Here is a 20,595-nt window from a genome sequence, read left to right on the forward strand (position 1 = left end):
AGAGTTGGAGGCTAGGTGACAGCTGTGGTCCCCAGAGAGGTGAGGGCAGGGTTAGGGTGGTGGCTGTGCTCCATCTGCTTGTCCCTTGACTTTTTGTTGTTGTTGAGACAGAGTCTCACTCTGTCGCCCAGGCTGGAGTGCAGTGGCACGATCTTGGCATGCTGCAACCTTTGCCTCCCAGGTTCAAGCGATTCTCCTGCCTCAGCCTCCTGAGTAGCTGGGAATACAGGTACGTGCCACCACTCCCAGCTAATTTTTGTATTTTTAGTAGAGATGGGGTTTCACCATGTCGGCCAGCCTGGTTGCAAACTCCTGACCTCAAATGATCCATCCACCTCCGCCTTCCAAAGTGCTGGGATTACAGGCGTGAGCCACCGCGCCCGGCCTGTCCCTTGACTTTTTTACTGTCCTGAGATGCCAGGCTTATGTGGGCAGTGTGTTCTCAACAGAAGATGATCCCGTGCAAGGCCCGGGGGTGGGGATGAAGGTTAGGTTAGTCCCAGTGCTAGCCTTTGGTAGAGACTCAGGACCTGATAGGTAGAAAGGGGACTAAGAGAGCCTGGTCTTCTTCAAGTTCTACTTTTGTCATCCGAATTCCCCTTGATTTAAGGATAAAAGCAAGCTTGATGAAGCCTCCTTAAAACTGGTGGCCCTTCAGGTGGGAGCCTTCATCCCATTTTTATCCAGCAAAGAGCCCAGAGCACCTGCCGCAGGCTGTAGGATCCTTCCTGCCACTCTGGCTCCCAGAATTTCATGGTGGCGGGTACCTTAACCGGAGGGGCAACGGGCGGAAGATGAAAGTGGGCTTTAAGGAGGAGCACAGCTATGCGCATCTCAGCTTCTGGCGACCTGAACGAACTCTAATCTGAATGTATGACCTTGGGCAAATCGCTTACCCTCCCCAGGCCTCGGTTCCCCCATCTGCAAAGTAAAGGTAGCCCCAAAGTCCCCACCAGGTGCCAGTGGGACTTTCAGTCCAGCAGGCAGGATGTTGGTGGCACTGCGCGAGGCCCCCGGGTCGGCGTGGGGCGGGGGCGCGCCGACGCGGGGCCACCACGGAGGACCGGGTGGCCCGGGAGAAAATCGGCGACAGCGCGGCGGTGCGGGGGACGGCGCTCACACTGCCGCGCCCCCAGTCTCCTGGCTCGCCGCCGCGGTCCGGGGGCCACGAGGTTACGTAAGGAGCCGGGCGGAGGGAGCGGGCGGGGGGAGAGGGCGGGGCGGGCGCCGCCCCAGCGCGGCCGCCCAGCCCGCGGCAGCCCAGCCCCCGCCCGCCCGCGCCTGGCGGCGGCGGCGGCAACGACAGCGGCAGCAGTGGCGGCCGCGCAGCCCCGCGGAATGGAGCGGCGCCGGGGCTGAGCCGGGCGCGCACGGGCCGCCGCATGTGCCGCGCCGAGAGCGGCTGCCGAGCGGGCGGAGAGCGAGCGCCAGAGGCCCCGTCGGAGCGGCCGCCGGAGCAGCGCCGGAGATGGGGTGAGTGAGCCCGCGCCGCGCGCGCTCCGCGCGCCCCTCCGGAGGGACTGCGGGGCCGCGGCACGCGTCCTCGGGCTCGGAGCCCCGGGGCGGACTGGCCCCGTCTCCCCAAGCCGGAGCGAGCGCACTGCCAGCCCCCGGGAGTCTGGGGCCACCCGATCCGCGCCCTCCGCCGGGGCGCGGACACCCGGCAGGGGCACCCTGGCCTGGGCGAGTAGCCCGTGGCCCTTCCCCTCCCAGCCAGCCCGGGCGCGGGGGCACCTGGCGGGGACCGGTGCCCTGGCCGGCCTCCTGCCTCGGCCATTCCGCGTTCTCTTCGCCCCGGGGCGCAATCAACTCCAGGGCCTGTGTTTGTGAGTCTCAGAAGCAGTTTGTCGTTCTCCACGTTTGGATTTATTACAAGCAAAATGGAAATCGAAGTTTTCCTGGAAAGGGAACACATCAAATAATAATAAACCTCCAGCGTAGGAATAGTGGACTTTGGATCTGCTTTGAGATGGCCGAAGATGATGGAAGTCTATAAGGAACCTAGGTGAAGCTTCAGTCCTTGAAACAACTGAGTAGATGCTCAGGAGGGAAGTTGAAATACGCTGTCGAAGTGACTAATGCTTCTGAGTATATAAAGTAATTTAAAAGCAGGGTTGCTTTCCCCCTCGGCGTCTCTCTGAGCAGTAGGCTCTGAGTATGGGAGCCACTGTGCTAATAGCACAATAACTCCTTACATGTCCTCACCCTATTTGGGCACACGTTGATGGTTTGCCGTACATATTCAGGGGACACTTACTGTGCCCACTTTACAGATGAGGAAACCGAAGCCCAAAGTAGTTCGGTGACTTCCCCCAGGCTGTGCGGCCGATGAGCATTTGTATGTCAGGGGGACACTTAGCCTGCCACTGCCTGGCATGTGGGCATGGAGGTGGGCAAGTGAACCAGAGTTCCTAAATCTCTCTGTTCCTTGCTGCTGTGCCCAGCATTCTTCCAACAGCCCCTCCCAGGACTCAAATGCTTCTTCTCAGAGGGTCTAGAGATCTTGCTTTCCTGTTTGGGATGGGTGGGGCCTGTGAAGGCAAGGGTGCAGTGGAAGGAGCAGGATTGTCCTGGTGGCCTGGCTCAGCCGCCCTTGGTCGGTGGCTTTCTTGCACTCCAGGTAAGTTTCTGGAGTCATTTTGCCCGGTGAGCCTTAGCCATGGGAGCTGCAGAGTGTGTGAGGGGCTCAGAGGCAGGCCAAGAGGAATTTTGAGGAAAGGAAGTGTGAGGGCTGTGGGCCAGCATGAGCTGGATATGACAGAGGTGGGGACAGAAAGAAGGGGGTGAGGCGGGCAGCAAGGGCTGAAGAAGTTTGCTTACATCGAGGAGATTTCACATGGACAGCAACTGTGGGTGATTTTACCCCGCAGCACCCAAGCTGGCAGGCCGTTTTTCTGTAACGTTTCCAGTGAGTCCTCAGTGGACTGTGAAAAGGCTGATCTTTGAACAGTAGGAGCCTTTGAGGTTCTCAGATTTCATACTTTTAAAAAATGTACAGGGAAAGGGAGTTGGCAAATGTAAGGTCTCAGGATGGAAGATAAAAGGGATCTGGTAATTTTAACTCTCTCTCTGGCCCTCCCTCCCCCCGGCCAACACAAAACCAACCCACCATACTTGTGTGATCAAAAACAAATATTGAAATTCTGTGGTTGAGATCAAATAGCTCTGTGGAAATGAAAATGTTTACTCAAAAAACCTTAAAGAAAATGTCAAAAAATAATTTTTGTTTGTGGAGAAGCAGGGAGGAGATGCTTGGGGATTTTGTTTAAACACTGAACATGTCTTTCATGTAATTTTAACATCATGCAATAAATGTATATATTACTCACTTCCCGTCGGTAAAGGCTAGTTTGTAACTGCTACCTACATCTGCCATTTTTAATAGATCCATGTCTTCTATAATTAATGTGAGAATACAAACCATGGTCGTAAATTGACATGCAGCTAAGGACTGGGGAAGCAGTTCAGACAGAGGAGGCTGGAGGGAGCCGTTTAACTGAAAATAGAACCAATGTCATCCTTTCTGAGAGTTGTGTAGGATGGAGGGGAAGACGTTCTTGAAAGGGCAGCTAGTGGAAAACCTTGCTGCGATCCTACAGCTTTGTCATGGCTCTGCTTTGTAGACAGAACTAGGATTTAAGAAAAAAAAAAGCCATCTGAGTTTGCCTCCTCCCCACTTGAGACGCTCCTCCTTCACCGCCGTTTCCTACTTCTCTTCTGTGAAGTGTTCTGCGTTGAGTGTGGTCTCTCCAGTGAGTTTGTGTTCTTACTCCCTAAGGCAACTATTTCATACCTGTTCGCCTTTCCAGACCTCTCCCCTTCCTATGCACACCCCGGCTTCCCTTTTGATTGACAAAATAAGGCCCTCTGACCAAGGGAACATCTTCATTTCGCCACTGCCTAGTCTAGTATGCAGCTGGTGCTGCCTTTTCCTACCTGCCTGCTGTGCTGGATGGCCAGTCCCTCACCTCTTCTTACTAAGGGCCTCTCCTTCTGCGGTAGCCTCCACTCCATCCCTTCCTCTTCCTATCTTTTCAGAGATTGTCTCTCCTTCATAACCACCTTTCTCTCCAGGGTCTTCTCCATCAGTACAGGAGCATACATCTGTCCAACAGAGCCTTCTGCACTGCTGGAAATGTCTTGTATCTGCATGGCAGCCACCGGCACATGTGGCTGTTGGACACTTGAAATGTAGCTGTTGAGACTGAGGACCTGAATTTTTAACTTAATCTTAATTTAAATAGCCACATGTAGCCAGTGGCCGCCATATTGGCTAGCATAGCTTTAGTTTCTCCTGTGTTGAAAAGGAGCTCTCCCTCCCTCCTGCATCCCTCTCCTGCTTCCGTTTTACTTCTTTGTTCTTCTTCACCTGAAAACACCTCAAAATATACATCCAAACCCACTGACTCCATTCACTTTCTCCTGCTATTTGTTCACTCTTCATACTCCACAGTCTGGCTTCTGCCTCACCTCTGCATGAAAACTGCCAAGGTCATGGGTGGCCACGGCATTGCCACATCTCTGCCTCATCTCGCTTTACCTCTGTCTCAGGAGCATTCCTCGCAAATGACCACTCCCTCTCCTCAAAACAACACCCCTCTCAGCTCCTCTGGTTTCCCTGTTTCCTGCTTTTCTTCTTACTCCTAATCATGGGGTTGTCCAGGAGCTGGTCCTGGTTCCTTTCTCTGTCCACACTGTCTTCCTAGGTAATACTGTCCCACCCCCAACTCTTCCCCACCCTCCCGTGGCTTCAAATCCACCTATATGCCTATGATGCCCACGTTTTAATTGCTAACTCAGATCTTTCTTGGGGCTTCTGACTCTCATCCGTACGTGGAGCTCTTGATATGCCTTCCAGCTCTCACCTGCCCTCCATCTTCCCCAGTCAGTGGCCCTACCATGCACTCATTTGCCAAGAGTCATCCTTGAGTCCTCTTGTCCACCCCTTACATGCAGGCTATCAGTTTGTCCTGTGCATTCTACTTGCAGGATCTATCTGGGGTGCATTCATTTTGCCCCATAGCCATAGTTCCCACTCTAGTCCTGGCCACCATCGCTCCTTCCTAACAGGCCCCCCAGCACTCTGGGTTGTCTGCAGTCCATTTTTCACACAGGAGCCTAGGTGACCAGCTTTTAAAAGCACAAGTCAGATCGTGCCACTCCCCTTTTTACATACCTCCCGCTGCCTGGGCGCTGCCCCCGCTCCGCACGCCGTGCTGCTGTGTCGCTTCCTGTGTTCTGCTAACACACATCTCCTTTCCTTTTCTTGCCCTACCTCTGAGCCTTGCACTTGCTGCTCCTCTACCTGGAATTCGCTTACCTTCCTCTTTCCCTTCAGACTTCAGCCTCAGGGTCACCTGTTGAGGGTCTTTCCTGCCATCCTGTCTACAGCACCCACCTCCACAACTCTTTAACCCAACCCCACTTTTTTTTTTGAGACAGAGTCTCCCTCTGTCACCCAGGCTGGTGTGCAGTGGCACAATCTCTGCTCACTGCAACCTTTGCCTCCTGGGTTCAAGCGATTCTCATGCCTCAGCTTCCTGAGTAGCTTGGATTATAGGCATGTGCCATCATGCTCAGCTAATTTTTTGTATTTTTAGTAGAGACAGGATTTTGCCCTGTTGACCTGGCTGGTCTTGAACTCCTGACCTCAAGTGATCTGCCCACCTCAGCCTCCCAAAGTGCTGGGCCCCAGTCCTGCCTTTGTTTCCTGTAATTGCTCTCCACAGCATGCCAGTAAGCATGCAGGTGTTACTTACTTCTTTATAATCTGTCTTCAATAGCATCCCAAAAGGATAGGCCTTATCTTTTTCACCAGTGTATTCCAACACCTAGCACAATGGCTGGCACCAAATAGGCCTCCAGTAAATAATTTTTGACGGAGTTAATGCTTGAGTGTTGTGGGCAGCCTTGCTTGGATGCTGGCCTGGAAGTTGCGATATCTTTTGGGTTAACTCTTACATTGCTTGCTTAATTGGGAGTTGCAAGGGCCAAAAGAGAAAGAGATCACCTTCGGATGCAGTTTTCTTTTAACACTAAGGCAAGCCATTGAGCTTGTATCGTGACATGGGTTAATTTTCGGGCTGTCTGCTCTCATTTGAGTACTGGGGTTGTAAATTACCTTTTTACTCTCCTGCAAAAGGCCATCAGAAAAGCCGGCTTGTCTGCTGTTGTGACTTTTAGCCGATTTTGTCAGTGTTTACAAATGAGACCTACTGTATTACCGTTTGGCTTCATTTGACACTCCTTTATTTCGTTCAGCCAAGATTACCTTGCGACGTGCGGATGCCACAGTCGTGGTTATCTAACACCTCGGACTGCTTTGGTACTCTGTACCGGTTAACTTTCTTTTGATGTTCGTCCGTTCGTTCTTTAATTTTCCATTCCTCCTGAATCACACCAGACTCTGTAGTTCCAATAAATTACAGGGCTGTTCTTAGGGGTTTGAGTTGACTACTCAGATATGTTGAGGTGAGTTTGTCTTCTCTTGGTCCTGTGGGTTTTTTAAACTTCACTTTCTTTTTTTTTTTTTTTTTTTTCGAGACGGAGTTTCGCTCTTGTTACCCAGGCTGGAGTGCAATGGCGCGATCTCAGCTCACTGCGACCTCCGCCTCCTGGGTTCAGACAATTCTCCTGCCTCAGCCTCCTGAGTAGCTGGGATTACAGGCACGCGCCACCATGCCCAGCTAATTTTTTTTTTTGTATTAGTAGAGACAGGGTTTCACCACGTTGACCAGGATGGTCTCGATTTCTTGACCTCATGATCCACCCGCCTCGGCCTCCCAAAGTGCTGGGATTACAGGCTTGAGCCACCGCGCCCGGCCTTAAACTTCACTTTCTAATGTTCATTCAGTCACTACATTGGTAAGGCCGTTGGTGAGTGCTGTGGGGATCTGAGATGAGCAGACCCGCTAGTTAGTTCCTGCCCTTGTGGAGTTTGTGTTTTAGAAAGGGAGATAAGCTACGCACACAAGCACCCGCTTTCTATGCGAAATGCTGTGAGGGTAAACACAGGGTTACGGTCCATTGGGCGTCAGAGGTGGTGGTGGAGGGGTGCCCCTCCATTTGGGGAATTGAGGAAAGATGCTGTGGTACATTGTTGGGGGAACAGATGGTGTGATGCATTGTTGGGGGGACAGATGGTGTGGTACATTGTTGGGGGGACAGATGGTGTGCATTGTTGGGGGACAGATGGTGTGGTGCATTGTTGGGGGGACAGATGGTGTGGTGCATTGTTGGGGGGACAGATGGTGTGGTGCATTGTTGGGGGGACAGTGGTGTGGTACATTGTTGGGGGGACAGATGGTGTGGTGCATTGTTGGGGGGACAGATGGTGTGGTGCATTGTTGGGGGGACAGATGGTGTGGTGCATTGTTGGGGGGACAGTGGTGTGGTACATTGTTGGGGGGACAGATGGTGTGGTGCATTGTTGGGGGGACAGATGGTGTGGTGCATTGTTGGGGGGACAGATGGTGTGGTGCATTGTTGGCGGGACAGATGGTGTGGTGCACTGATGGTTGCACAATCATCCCCCTTAGTGTCTCAACTGGAAAAATACACAGAATTTGGAATAGAGTAGGCACTAAGTAGATACTGAATGAATGTGTAAATAGGCATGAATGAATATTCTCTTTGGGTCGACTTTCTTTGTTGTTGTTTTACTAAAATACACAGTTTATCAGATAGCAATAAAGGATAAGGAAGGGGGCTAGAGGATGTTGCAGTAGGATCGAGATTTTAGATGGGGATCCAGGAGGAGACTTCACCGAGAAGGAGACATTAAAGAGCTGAAAGAAGGAGGAGAATGAGCCATGAGGGAAGTATTCCTGGCAGTGTGAATAGTGTGAATACTGTATTCAGTGTGAATAGTGTGAACAGCAGGTGCAAAGGCCCTGAGGCAGGAGCATCCCTGGCTTGTTCAAGAAATAATAAGGAAGCTAGTGTGGCTGGAGCAGAGTGAGCCGAGCACGAAGGTGAAGAAGTCAGGGAGGTAGCAATGGCCTGACAAATCTTTGGATTGACTTTTACTTTGGGAAGATGCCATCATTCTTGTTGGAAACGGCCCTGAAGTTTCTGGCCCAACGGTTGTTAGGAAAGAGTAAAGGCACATTTGCGGCTTGCACAGAGTCCCCTGAAGGAGGACCCTGAGCAGAGCGCATGGTTTGTTTTTGTCTAATAGACTCAGTGATTTGTGAAAATTATTAGGTTTCTTTTCTGGAATGGCTCCTGAGGAACTTAGAGTTAAATGTGTGGTGACCCTTAGCAGAGTTAGCAGACCTCATCCGTTACCTGTGTTTCTGGCTGAGTGTGATGGCCCTACCCTTGTTTTGTCTTTATCCTTTTTAATCTACCACTTTTTTTTTAACAAAAGGAAAATAGCTTTGCTTTTTTCTAATTATAAAAAAAAACTACATGTTTATACTGAAAAATAACAGCATAAAGAAGGAAGTGAAAATTACTTGTCATCCCACGTCTTAGGGATAACCTCCATCAACATTCAATGTCTGCCTTTGTACTTTTTTCCACGTATATATGTCTGTGTGTGTCTAGATGTATATCTACATAGAGCAAGTCTATTTTTAACAAAATGCAATCATTTTATACATCTGTTTTGTAACATAATTTTTCCAACTTAAAATATCTTGAGTGGACATCTTTCCATGCCAATAACTATAAAAATACCTCATCATTTAAATCCACACCTACTTCTAATTTGTCATTTTGCTAAATCTTATACATCTTTGTAAACCTATTTAAATCCTTTCTGGAACAAGACAGGCTTTTTTTTTTTTTTAAAGACATTTTAACAATTTCTTAAAGCAGTTGTTTGCTTTAAATGAATTACTGAAGGAAAGAAATGGTAGAGGAGACCGAGATCATAATTAATGTTGGGTAATTTACAATGCCTGTGTAATTTGGGTGAGTCACTGCTCCTTAGTGAATCTTGGTAAGAACATCAAGGATTCGTCGTTGTTGCTAAGGGTGGTTGGTGGACCGAGACCCAGCTGCTCAAATTGTTTCTCCTGGTTTGGAAATATCAGGGCAGAGTAATTCTGCTTTAAGACTTGGATGAGAAGGTTCTTTGCAAGCAGAAAGCACCCATGCCCATATCTTGAAGACCCCTTCTGCTTCAGAGGCTCTTTGTCTAGTATATATCACACACCCTCCTTCAAAGAGAATTTCCCCAGTGAGCAGGTTGGCAGGGATGTATACAGAAGGAACGACATTGTATTTCCTGCTTTAGTAGGAAGGCAAATTAAAAAAAAAAAATTTAAATAATACACCCGGGGCAAATCTACTGAAATATCACCACAGCCTGCACAGACATCTAGAACCTTTGGAAAAAGAACTTCCCTTTGGTGCACGGGGTGGGGCTGAAGGCAGGGACCCCTTTTCTGTTTGACAAGAAAAACTTTCTTCACCTTTGTCAAACGTGAACAGCAGCCAAATAGCATATTTACAATAGAGAAGAGGCATTTTTTCTGAATGTTAGAAATCTGTGGTATACCAAGTCCTGACTTTATAGATCTTGAGAGTTAGACTTTGTTTTTTTTCCCCCGGGGTGAAAATAAATTGAGCAAAAAGAAGCATTGTGAGGCATTGGGGCAAAAAGCTTCTAATTTGCATTGGTTTTGATCCACTGGTGTTTTAAGCACTGCTTGTTACGTGTCTGCACTTCCTAGGTATTGCGCGCACAGGCTGCCCCCAAGTCGTGTTTATAGGTTTGGAGGTGAGAGCTGGCATCATGATCCAGTTTCCTAGTGGGGTGCGTTTCGTGTGGGAAGAGCGGCAGGATGGGAGCCTCTGAATGCATGATGAAGATTCCAGTAGTTTTGCCACTGGGGTGCTGTTAGTCATATGGTATCATTCTGGTAGAATTTATTTAAATTATATTTCAAATTAGCTTGTTAGAATAAAAATATGCTTGTGGGGAACACATTTAGACATTTGTCAAAGACTAGAGAGATTTTAAAAAAAATTTTTATTCATAAGCCTGTTTGATAGTCTTATTATTATTCCTCTGAGGAAATGGAGATGGTAGAGTCCCCACCCCTGTGCAGACAAGCTTAGGATAAGGCTTTGCAACCAGGTACAGCCCTTGAGTACACAAGTGGCCCCCAGTCAAAGGAGGGCCACAGTGAGGGCAGCTCCCAGCTTTGCAGGGGCTCCAGGAGGCCCCTCTCTTTGCCCTGCCTGGGGAAATCTCTGTCCAGATCACCAGTGAGGGGCAGGCCGAGCCCAATCTGCCTTTAGCCTTCCTTTTGCTCTGGGGGTAACCTCATCTGTTGGTTATGGGGTGGGCGGTATCCACAGGAACCTGATGAGTGAGGAATGTTGCAGACCCCACTGCCTGGGCATTGGATCCTTTTGGGATCTTTAATTGGGAAAGCTTTTAATTGGAGTTTTTAGATAAAGGGGGAAAAAGGAGAGTTGTTTTGGGTTGTGTCCTGTGGGAGCTGGTGACGGAGAGGGTCCTCCTGGGGAGGAGGAATGGAGCCTGTTCCTCGATGCTCCAGAGAGCAGGCAAAGGAGCTCCCAGTGGAGGTGGCATCAAGTCATATTTCAGCTCACTTGGTATGAGGAAGAGCTCTTTAACTCCTCCAAGTGGACTGAGCGTACACTCAGGGGAGGCTCAGCCGTCTCAGTAGAGAGTACGTTGTCATGGAGCGCCACTGGCTGTGGGGGCTGGGAAGGATGGTTAAACACATACAGCTCAAGCCCCGGCCCTCCTAACCCTCACTGGGTGTGTGAGCTTAGATGAGATAGTTTATCTCTCTAGGCTTCACTGTCTTCATCTATTAAATGGTTGAGGTGATTAAATAGAAAACGTGTGTAAAGCATTTAGCACAGTGCCAGACACATAAGTACTCAATAAATGGCGGCCAAGTTTATTACCATTATCATTACCACGGCCCTCATGTCTTCTTTGGGTGGGAGGTTGGCCCTTTGTGCACCCTCTAGAGTGAGGTGGTTGGGGATGACATGTGGTTCCATCCCCTCATCCTGTAATCCCCTCGGGCACTCTCTGAGTCTTCAGCCACCCTGTGCAGCTGCCTTCGAGACTACCCAGTCACTTTGCTGCCAGTCCTGAGCAGTGCCACAGTTGGCTCCCCGTCATCAGGTGACTCAGGCAGTCTGAGGCTTGCCCTGTGAAATGTCGCCTCATATCGCTAAGCCTCTCAGGTGGCGTGGGTGGAGGAATGTCACCAGCCAGAGCATCGGGAAGGCCAGGAGAGTGAGCTGACCCATGGACATCATCAACAACAACAAAACAGTCTGCCAACCATTCGCTTTTATAGGGAGGCGCAAGTGTGGACAAAAGCAAAGGGGTTTCTCCCCATTGTGGCATCAGACTAGGGATTTGTGTTGCCGTCAGGGAACCCTTCATTGATTATTTGTGTATACATTCACCCATTCATTCAACAAACAGTGATCCCCCTGTGTCAGGCGCTGTCATGGGTGCTGGCTCTGGGATGCCCACAGGCTAGTGGAGGAGTTGGACATCAAGCAGACACTGCCCAGTGGATGGGCACTGGGGGGTGTTGTACCGGGGCCATGTGGACTGGTCAGTAGTTCAGGGTCTCTGTACGTCTCTGGACTCCCATCCCCACTCACATGGATCTGAATTCCCTTCTGACCACCCTTCATCTGTTTGTCAGCTCTTTTACCTTTCCTGATCCTTTGGCCAATGACCATCACTTGAATGTTGAGTACCTTCTCTGGGCTAGACACCAAGAAGACAGGTCATAGGACGGAGTCCCTGCCTTCCTGAGGGAGATGGCTGGTGAGCAGGTAACTAGGGCAGTGAGATGAGCCTGTTATTGAAATATGAACATGGATAAATGCTTAACTCTGTAAGAAGTTAGAGAAGACTTCCTGAAGGAGGTGACGTCCAAGTTAAGTCTTGAAGGATAAAGAGGGGTTTCTCAGGCAGACAAAGTGAGGAACAGAGCATTTAGGTGGAGAGTGTTCCCCGAGGGAAGTAGTGAAGTATGGAGATCAAGAACAGGGACCTTGGACTCAGTCTTTGCCTGGTCATTCACTGCCTGTGTGACCGGACCAAGGTACTGACCTTCCTTGAGCTTCCATTTCTTCATCTGTATAATGGGAATAATAATAATGTTACACTAATGTTGTAGAGTTACTGTAAGGATTGCATGAAACACAAATGTTGATACACGTTAGCTGTTAATAAGAGGCACGGAGATGGAAAAGAATGTGGAGCAGAAGGCGAATGTGGAGAAGGGTTTCGGAAGGTATCGGCACGACGAGACCTTTGGGCCAAGGTGTTGGGACTTGATCCTGTGAGTGGCAGGGAGCCAGCCATAGGTGAGGCTGGAGGTCAGGGGAGCAGCTTGTCCTGGTGTCGAAGAATGAGGCCTGACCTGGGCATCAGGCAGTGGGCTTGGAGAGGAAGAGGTGACTTGGGGCGGGAGGCAGGCATGCACTATACTGTATGGACTTCAGTCTGTAGGCAATAAGGGGACATTTTCAGTTTTGAAAAGAAGAAGAAGGCTTGTTTTAGGGAAATTTTTTTTTTTTTTTGAGACAGAATCTTATTCTGTCACCCAGGCTAGAGTGCAGTGGTGTAATCTCGGCTCACTGCAGCCTCTGCCTCCTGGTTCAAGCGATTCTTGTGCCTCAGCCTCCCGAGTAGCTGGGATTACAGGTGTTCACCACCACACCTGGCTAATTTTTATATTTTTAGTAGAGACGGGGTTTTACCATGTTGGCCAGGCTGGTCTTCAACTCCTGACCTCAAGTGATCTGCCTGCCTCGGCCTCCCAAAGTGCTGGGATTACAGGTGTGAGCCACCATACTGAGCTAGGAAAATTATTTTAGAGATAGTAAGGAGGGGCAGTATGGAGATCGGAAGGAAAGAGACCTCATAGGAACTGGCCACATGCAAGGCAAGAAATGTTGAGAACTGAAGGGATGGAGAGAGAAAGCTGATATGGCAGATTTATATAATGCAAACCTTGCCTTGCTCTGTCATGGATCTGAGGCAGCTTCTAGGATTGTATGTAATGTGGCAAAAGAGAAAAACATATGGAAGATTCCAGACTCCTCACTGGGGATGAGACTTAGTTTAGTTTTTTTTCTTTTGAGACAGGGTCTTGCTCTGTCACTCAGGGAGTGCACTCCAATGCAGTGTAATCACAGCTCACTGCAGCCTCAACCTCCGGGCACAAGTGATCCTCCCACCTCAACCTCCTGAGTAGCTGGGGCCACAGGCACATGCCACCATGGCCAGCTAATTGTTTATGTTTTGTAGAGATAGGGTTGTACTCTGTTGCCCAGGCTGGTCTTGATCTCCGGAGCAATCCTCCTGCTGCCTTGCAGTTCCTTCATATATAGTTGCTAAATGAGGACACAAGCTATCATTTAATGAGAACCTGGTAGGTTGGAGTCACTGTGCAGAGTACTGTCTATGCAATATCTCATTTAACTCTAGTCACTGTGCAGAGTACTGTCTATGCAATATCTCATTTAACTCTAGTCACTGTGCAGAGTACTTCTATGCAATATCTCATTTAACTCTAGTCACTGTGCAGAGTACTTCTATGCAATATCTCATTTAACTCTAGTCACTGTGCAGAGTACTGTCTATGCAATATCTCATTTAACTCTTACAACAGCCTCCCCATTTTCATAGTTGAAGAAACTGGACTTAAGAGATTCAGTAACCTACCAAAGCTGTCAGTCAGTACATGGCAGAGTTGGAAACCAAGCTTGAGCCTATTTCAGAGCAAAATTCATGTTCTTTTTTTTTTTTTTTTTTTTTTGAGAAAGAGTCTTGCTCTATCGCCCAGGCTGCTGTGCAGTGGTGCAATCTCAGCTCACTGCAACCTCCACCTCCCAGGTTCAAGTGATCCTCCTGCCTCAGCCTCCTAAATAGCTGGGACTACAGGTATGCACCACCACACACCTGGCTAAATTTTTTTGTATTTTTAGTAGAGATGGGCTTTAGCCATGTTGGTCAGGCTGGTCGTGAACTCCTAGCCTCAGGTGATCCACCCACTTTGTTCTCCCAAAGTACTGGGATTACAGGCGTGAGCCATCATGCCTGGCCAGAATTCTTGTTCTTAAGATGCACTTTCTGGAGGCCAAAGCTCTCATGAGAGTCATGTGGTGGATGGACTCCACTTTTGGTTGTTGGGATGAGAGAACAGGAGAGGCTGAGTTGCCATTGATGTGTATGTTTCTAGGCTGTGTGGTTGATAGTGGTGATGTTGACTGAGCTTCGGAACAGAAGAGGAGATGCAGTTATTTTGGGGGAAATGATGAGAGTTTAGTTTTGGGCAGATATGGTGACTTTCCACTCTTCCAGGCTATCCATAGCAAGTAGAAATTCAGCTCTAACACTCAACAGTGCAGATAGAGTCAGAGATACAGATTTGGGAGCCATCACCTCTGCAATGGATTTGACCTCCTAAGGAGAAAGAAAGTCAAGAAGGACAAAGATGGACTGGGCTTGCAATTGGAGGGAAGGAAAAGAAGCCAGTGAATGAGACGGGGAGGTGATGAGACTCAGAGGAAGACTGGAGGAGAGAGGGGTTACAGAAGCCAGGGAGAGGAGGCTGAAAAGGGGAGCATCCTCAACAGGGTCACAGGTGTCACAGCTTAGAGGAGGCAGGGGACTGAGACTCCTGTCTCTGTGGGAGCAGGAGTGTTAGGGCACTGAGGGAGTTAGAGCAGCCTCAGCCGAGTGTGAAAACACAAATCCATTGCAGGCGGAATGATTTCAGTGAGTGTGTGAGGAGCGAGTGGCAAAGTCTAGCTAAGCTGATGAAGAAAGTAGCTTGAGAGTGAGTCAGGGTGGAAGGACCATTGATGTTTGTTTCAGAAGTTGAGGATGTTGGGAGTCTGAGGGTAAAGTAAAGGGGAGATTGAACGTCCTAGAGAAGGATGAGAGGTTGGAGGCAGGAGGCAACTAGAGGAAGACCTGAAGAGATGTGCGTCGTCCTCGGAGGCCAGGTAAGGTGCAGGCATAGAGGAATTTTGAGGCTGTGACCAGAAGAGGGGTGTGGGAGCTGGATCGGCTGTTTTTTTTTTTTTTTTTTTTTTGTGGAGGGAACAGAGTCTTGCTCTGTCACCCAGGCTGGAGTGCAGTGGTGCGATCTCAACTCACTGCAACCTCCGCCCTCTGGGTTCAAGCAGTTCTCCTGTCTCAGCCTCCCAAGTAGCTGGGATTGCAGGTGTACACCACCATGCCCGGTTACTTTTTGTATTTATTTAGTAGAGATGGGGTTTCACTGGTCTCTAACTCCTGACCTCAGATGATCCACCTGCCTCGGCCTCCCAAAGTGCTGGGATTACAGGCGTGAGCCACCACGCCTAGCTGAGCTGGCATTTTCTTCTCAATGAGAGCTAAGGGATTGATCTGAGAACTGGAGGGTAGATCAAGAAGGAAAATGGGTTGATACAGCTGGTTATAGGGTTGGGGTGCGGAGTGAGCTGAGGCAAATACTGACTAGGGAACAGCCTTCAGAGACCAGTTGAAGAGTGAAGACTGTGACTTTGTAAAGCTTCCAGTGGCCACTGGTAGATGATGTGCCAACATGTCAAGCACCCAGGGAGTAAGAACAGATGCAGGCAGTCCCAGACCTGCCCAGGGACAGCCACCCTGATCAGACTTGGAGTGCTTTGCCATCCGCAGCTCTGGGCATACCATGTGGGAGGAGGGGGAGCCTGCTCTGTCCCTGTCACCTCTGTGCCCTCACTTCTCTGATTTGCCAGTCATTGTTCTGTTGTTAATAATTCTTCCAGACCTTTTCTAAAAAATGCATTAAAATTCTCACCAGCATGACCTCTTTGAGTAATGAGATCTGTAAGTTTATTAACCTCTGTGAGAAGTGGATTTTCTTGCTCCATGGGAGCAGATAATCTCTTGGAGGGAACGAACATTAATGTGCTGACCTGGAGGGCAGAGGCAGTGTGGGGGCGGCTTATCTGTGTCCCTCCCCACTCTCTGACTTAGCGTATGTCTCATGGAACTCAGGGAATATGGGCTGATTGCTTCTGCACATCACTGTCCCTCAGCCCACTCGGTCCAGCAGCAGCCCAACGTCAGAGAAACCAAACCATGACAAAATCCCAGTCTATCAGTGAGTCTCATTCACTAAGTACGAGAAGGGGAAAGCTGAAGTGAGAGCATTAAGTCCTGTGCAGAGAAGAATACCTCGACTGTATGGCATTCACAGTGGCCTGGGAACCCGCTGGAGTTGGGAGGGCCAGCAGGGTATCTGCTGTATGACCAGGTTGAAACACATCCTCTGTCATCCCAATGTTGGCCTTCAAATGTGCACATGTATTGGATATTTGACATAAGCTGAGTAGAGATGATGCATGACTTCGTCCTCGTTAGTTGGATATTTCAAGCCTGCTATCACCTAGCCCAACAGTCTTGTATGTACCCTGAATATTTTTGGTCTAGGCCCCTCTATATTGTTTATCACATAAAACATCTAATATAAAGTTATATCAACATACTATCGTAATCTGTGACTCCCCCACCCTTGCCTTCCAGACCAGCTCTGTCTAATAGAAATAGGAGAGCTGGCTGGGCGCTGTGACTCACGACTGTAATTCCAGCACTTTGGGAGCCCAAGGCAGGTGGATCACGTGAGCTCAGGAGTTCGAGACCAGCCTGGACAACATGGAGAAACCTCATCTCTACCAAAAAACAAAAAACAAAAAAAACACAAAAATTAGCCAGGCATGGTGGCGTGCACCTGCCGTCCCAGCTACTCAGGAGGTTGAGGTGGAAGGATCGCTTGAACCTGGAAGGCGGAGGTTGCAGTGAGCCTAGATTGTGCCACTGCAGTCCAGCCTGGGTGACAGAGCTGTCTCAATAAAAAAAAAGAAAAGAAAAGAAATAGGAGACCCATATATGTAATTTTAAGTTTTCTAGTGTTCACATTAAAAAAGTGAAAAGAAACAAATGAAATTAAAAATTTTAATCCAACATACCAAAAATATTATCATCTGTACATGTAATCAATGGTGAGCAACAGAGATATGATCCTTCTCTGTGTGGAATTTGCATTCTAGTGAGGGAGACAGCTCCACCTGTCCCTGAGCCCTCCCCTGAAAACACAACCTGTAAATGGATCCACAAGTGAAATAACTGCCAGTCATGCTCAGTGGCAGAGGGAAAGAAGCAAGAGCTGAGACCGACTTTAGAATCTGTGGTTGTGAGACGCCCCTTTGAAGAGGTGACATTTAAGCTGCTACCGCGTGTGCAGAAAGGGAGCAGAGCCTTCTAGGTGGAGGAAGAGCAGGTGCAAAGACTGCAAGTAGGAAGGAAAGATCTGGAATGTTTGAGAGACTGAAGTCAGACCAGCAGGGCAGGATTGCAGCGAGCGAGGGAGGGCCCCCTGTCTCGGATTGGAGAGAGACGGATGGGAGGGCAAAATGGAGCTGAGGCATGGGCTGGCAGTTTCATTTGATGGGCGGAGTGATTGAATAAGATGGAAAGGTTTTGGTAGGGTTGCAGCATGATCCTTCTTCAGATTTACGAAGAGCACATGCTGCTCTGTGGGGGATGCAGTGGAAGGAACGACACCCGCCGAAGGTCTCCAGGTCACAGCAGCTGCTGGCTGAGGCTGAGAAGGTCGCAGGGGAGGTGGAAGTGGGTGGTTCTACAGAAGGCTTGCAGATGGATTTGTGAGAACTTTCAGATGGGTGAGATATGGCATAAGGGATGAGGGAGAGGGAGGGAGTAAAGAAGACCCCTTTGGTTTTTGGGTTATGCCACTAGAAGATGGGGGGAAGCCTGGAGGAGGAGTAAGTTAGGATGGGGTGTGGGAGTCAAATTCAGTATCAACAGGTTCAGCTTGAGGAGGTGGGTGGAGGTGGAGCTGGGGAGGAGTCAGGTAATCGTAGGAATCTGGGGCTCAGCTGAGAGGTCAGATGGGAGAAGGCTGGGTGAGGTCACGCAGGGAGGGAGAGCAGGCAGAGAAGGAGAGGGCTCAGGATTGAGCCTGTAGCAGCCACCCTTTAGGTGGCCATAGAGAGGAGGAGCCAGCAGAGAAGATAGAAGAGGAGTGGCCAGTGAGGTGCGGTGGCCTCAGGGCGGCCAGTGGAGAAGTGTCCCAAGCAGGAGAGTTTGGGCATTGATTTGAGTGCTGCTGAGAGGTGGCCAGGACCTGACAGCATGGCAGCTGTGGGTGCCCCTGACCTGAGGCTCATCTGCGTTGAGGTGGGACCGGGAGCCAGGTGGGTTGGAAGGTGAGCGCGAGGCTGGGGAGCAGGGTTGTGTGGACCACTCTTTGAAGAAGTTGACTGTTAAGGGAGCAGAGAAACTGGACCATAGCATGAGAAGCCGCAGGTGCGGAGAGAAGCATTGCAGGCAGGAGATGCAGCAGCTGAATTGTGAGGGGAGCGCCGCCCATACGAAGCTGGGGGGCAGAGGAGCCCAGGCCTTGAGCAGATGAGAGGCTGCCGTCCAGAGCACCAGGGAAGGAGGCCACCGTGACAGAGATGCAGGAGGGATTGGTGCGGTGGGAAGACAGAGTTCCCATCTGTGGCTCCTCATTTCCATCTGAAATATGAGGCAGGTCGTCAGTGGGGAGCGGGAACGGGGGCGGGGGACAGGGCATGGGAAGCTGGAGGAGAAGGTGATGTGAAATTGTTGTCTGGGAGTGAGCCGCAAGCCTACCAGAGAAACACAAGCCTACTGGCCACTGCAGAGTGACAGTTTGAGGTCAGAGAACATGAATTTAGAGTGAAACTTGTCCACCCTGTTTTGCTCTTGCCCAGTGGCTTGGGTGTGGGCGTGGAGGAGGCAGATGGCAGAAGGCGTGAGGCTGGGTTCGGCCAGGCTAGGGGGCAGGGTCCACCGGGGATTGGTAACCATGAGAGACCGTGAGATGGAGATGGGCCCTCCCAGGAAGAAAGGGAGGCCAGGAGGTGGTTGGTGGAGAGGGGAAGGAAGTTGGTGGCTTTGAGGTCTCTGCGAGGTGGGAAATGCCTGTGCCAGGAGCTGGGAGGTTGGCTGGTGCGGGCGGGAAGGAAGCAGGGGATCTGCGGCTCGTGTCTTAAGGTGACGGATGATTCCAGGGTGTGGCTGTGGGTGAGGGTCACTAAAGGAGTCTGGAGAAGGAGGCATTGGAGTGGAGGAGGCTGAGGAACTGAGTCCAGGGTGTTGAGGTTTATCCCTGTGGATGGTGACGGTGACAGGTGGTGGGCGGGAGAGGAGGCTGGGCCCGGAGCTGAAGCCCTTGGTTGGTGGCAGGAAGTAACGTGGAGGCAGACGAAGGTGTGCGGGAGCAGGTAACTGAATGACCTCGCCTCCAGGGCACAGAGGGGGCCGCATGATGGGGCCACCAGGATGCCCTTCCCCCTCCCTTTCTGTTCTGCATGTGTAGGGGGCGGTGGAGAGTGTTGCCCTCAGGGACTCGCTGGTTTTCAGTAAGGCGCAAAGGTGAAGGGAGTGTTCTGGTCAGGGATGCTGAGGCCTGCTGATTTCCAGAAGGATTTCCTATGAGTGTGGGAGGCTGGGAGTGGGAAGGACTGGTTCTGATTTGGGAATGTCCAGAGCAGGGAGGACCCTGCGTGATGCTGGATGGTGGGGAAGGTGTGGTCTCCGCCTCTCCCTGAGGTAGAGTGATGGCACCTAGTCATGTCTTGGGCGTGAGGAGTCGGGCGGGTCTTTTGTGAGTGTGAGAGAGACTTGGGGATTTCAAGTGGAAGGTGAGCTCCCCGTGAGTCAGCCCTGGTGGTGTGGTTGCTGTGATGCCACCTAAAACTCTGAAGACCTTAGAGAAGTGTGAAAGCATTGTAGCAAAGGAGGCAGTGGGCTTGCCTGCTCCCATCTAGGACCCTGCATCTGGTTCTGGGCACCAGAGGTCCCCTGAGTATAGACGTGTGGAAGGACATTTGGAGGAGAAAACGCAGAGCAGGAGGGGTCTGGGCATGTTTCTGTGAGGATGGTGAGAAGGCGGGGTTCTTGGCCAGGTGCAGTGGCTCACATCTGCAAACATAGCACTTTGGGAGGCTGAGGTGGGAGGATTGCTTGAAGCCAGAGTTCAAGATCAGCCTGGGGTGACATAGTGAGATATCTTCTCTACCAATCTTTTTTTTTTTTAAAGTAGGTGGGCGTGGTGGCATGCACCTGTAGTCCCAGCTACCCAGGAGGCTGAGGCAGGAGGACTCCTTGAGCCCAGGAGGTTGAGGCTACAGTGAGCCGTGATTTCACCACTGCACTCCATCCCGGACGACAGAGCAAGACCCTGTCTCAAGGAAGGGTTCTTAATGTGGGATGTGGGGTCACTGAACACCCCCGCCCATCCTGTGGAGAGTTGTAGATAAGTATGTGCCTATCTGGGAAGTGTGTCCCTAGTTTTTTATCAGATTTTCAAAGGGGTCCTTGATCTAAAGGAGATTAGCACCACCTGTTTAAAGGACTTGGGCATATTTAGCCTAGAGAAGAGACAACCTGAGCCGACAGTAAGGGCACGGGGAGGAGAGAGCTGCCCTGCACCCTGTGGATTACCAGCTGCCATTTGTGGTGGGGAGCTTGCTCTGCGTGGACCCACCTGGCGGGGCTCAGGTCAGTGGGAGGGAGCCCAGCTTTGGCTCTGTGTGGGC

At 50.4% G+C, this 20,595-nt stretch overlaps 1 protein-coding gene across 2 annotated transcripts in view; it reads left to right on the forward strand.

Moving 5' to 3' along the window:
* The first annotated feature begins 1,277 nt into the window (after positions 1–1,277).
* HOMER2 (homer scaffold protein 2) overlaps positions 1,278–20,595 on the forward strand; it is a 101,690-nt gene continuing 82,372 nt past the window's right edge. For both annotated transcript variants that reach the window (XM_021664956.2, XM_021664957.2), the window contains exon 1: positions 1,278–1,473. In XM_021664956.2, coding sequence (XP_021520631.2) covers positions 1,469–1,473 — 5 coding nt within the window. In that variant the 5' untranslated portion in view covers positions 1,278–1,468. The remainder of the gene's footprint in view (positions 1,474–20,595) is intronic.

This window comes from Aotus nancymaae, unplaced genomic scaffold (genome assembly GCF_030222135.1).
Source record: "Aotus nancymaae isolate 86718 unplaced genomic scaffold, 86718_ANA_hifiasm-v0.15.2.pri h1tg000064l_0, whole genome shotgun sequence".
Lineage (NCBI taxonomy): Eukaryota > Metazoa > Chordata > Mammalia > Primates > Aotidae > Aotus > Aotus nancymaae.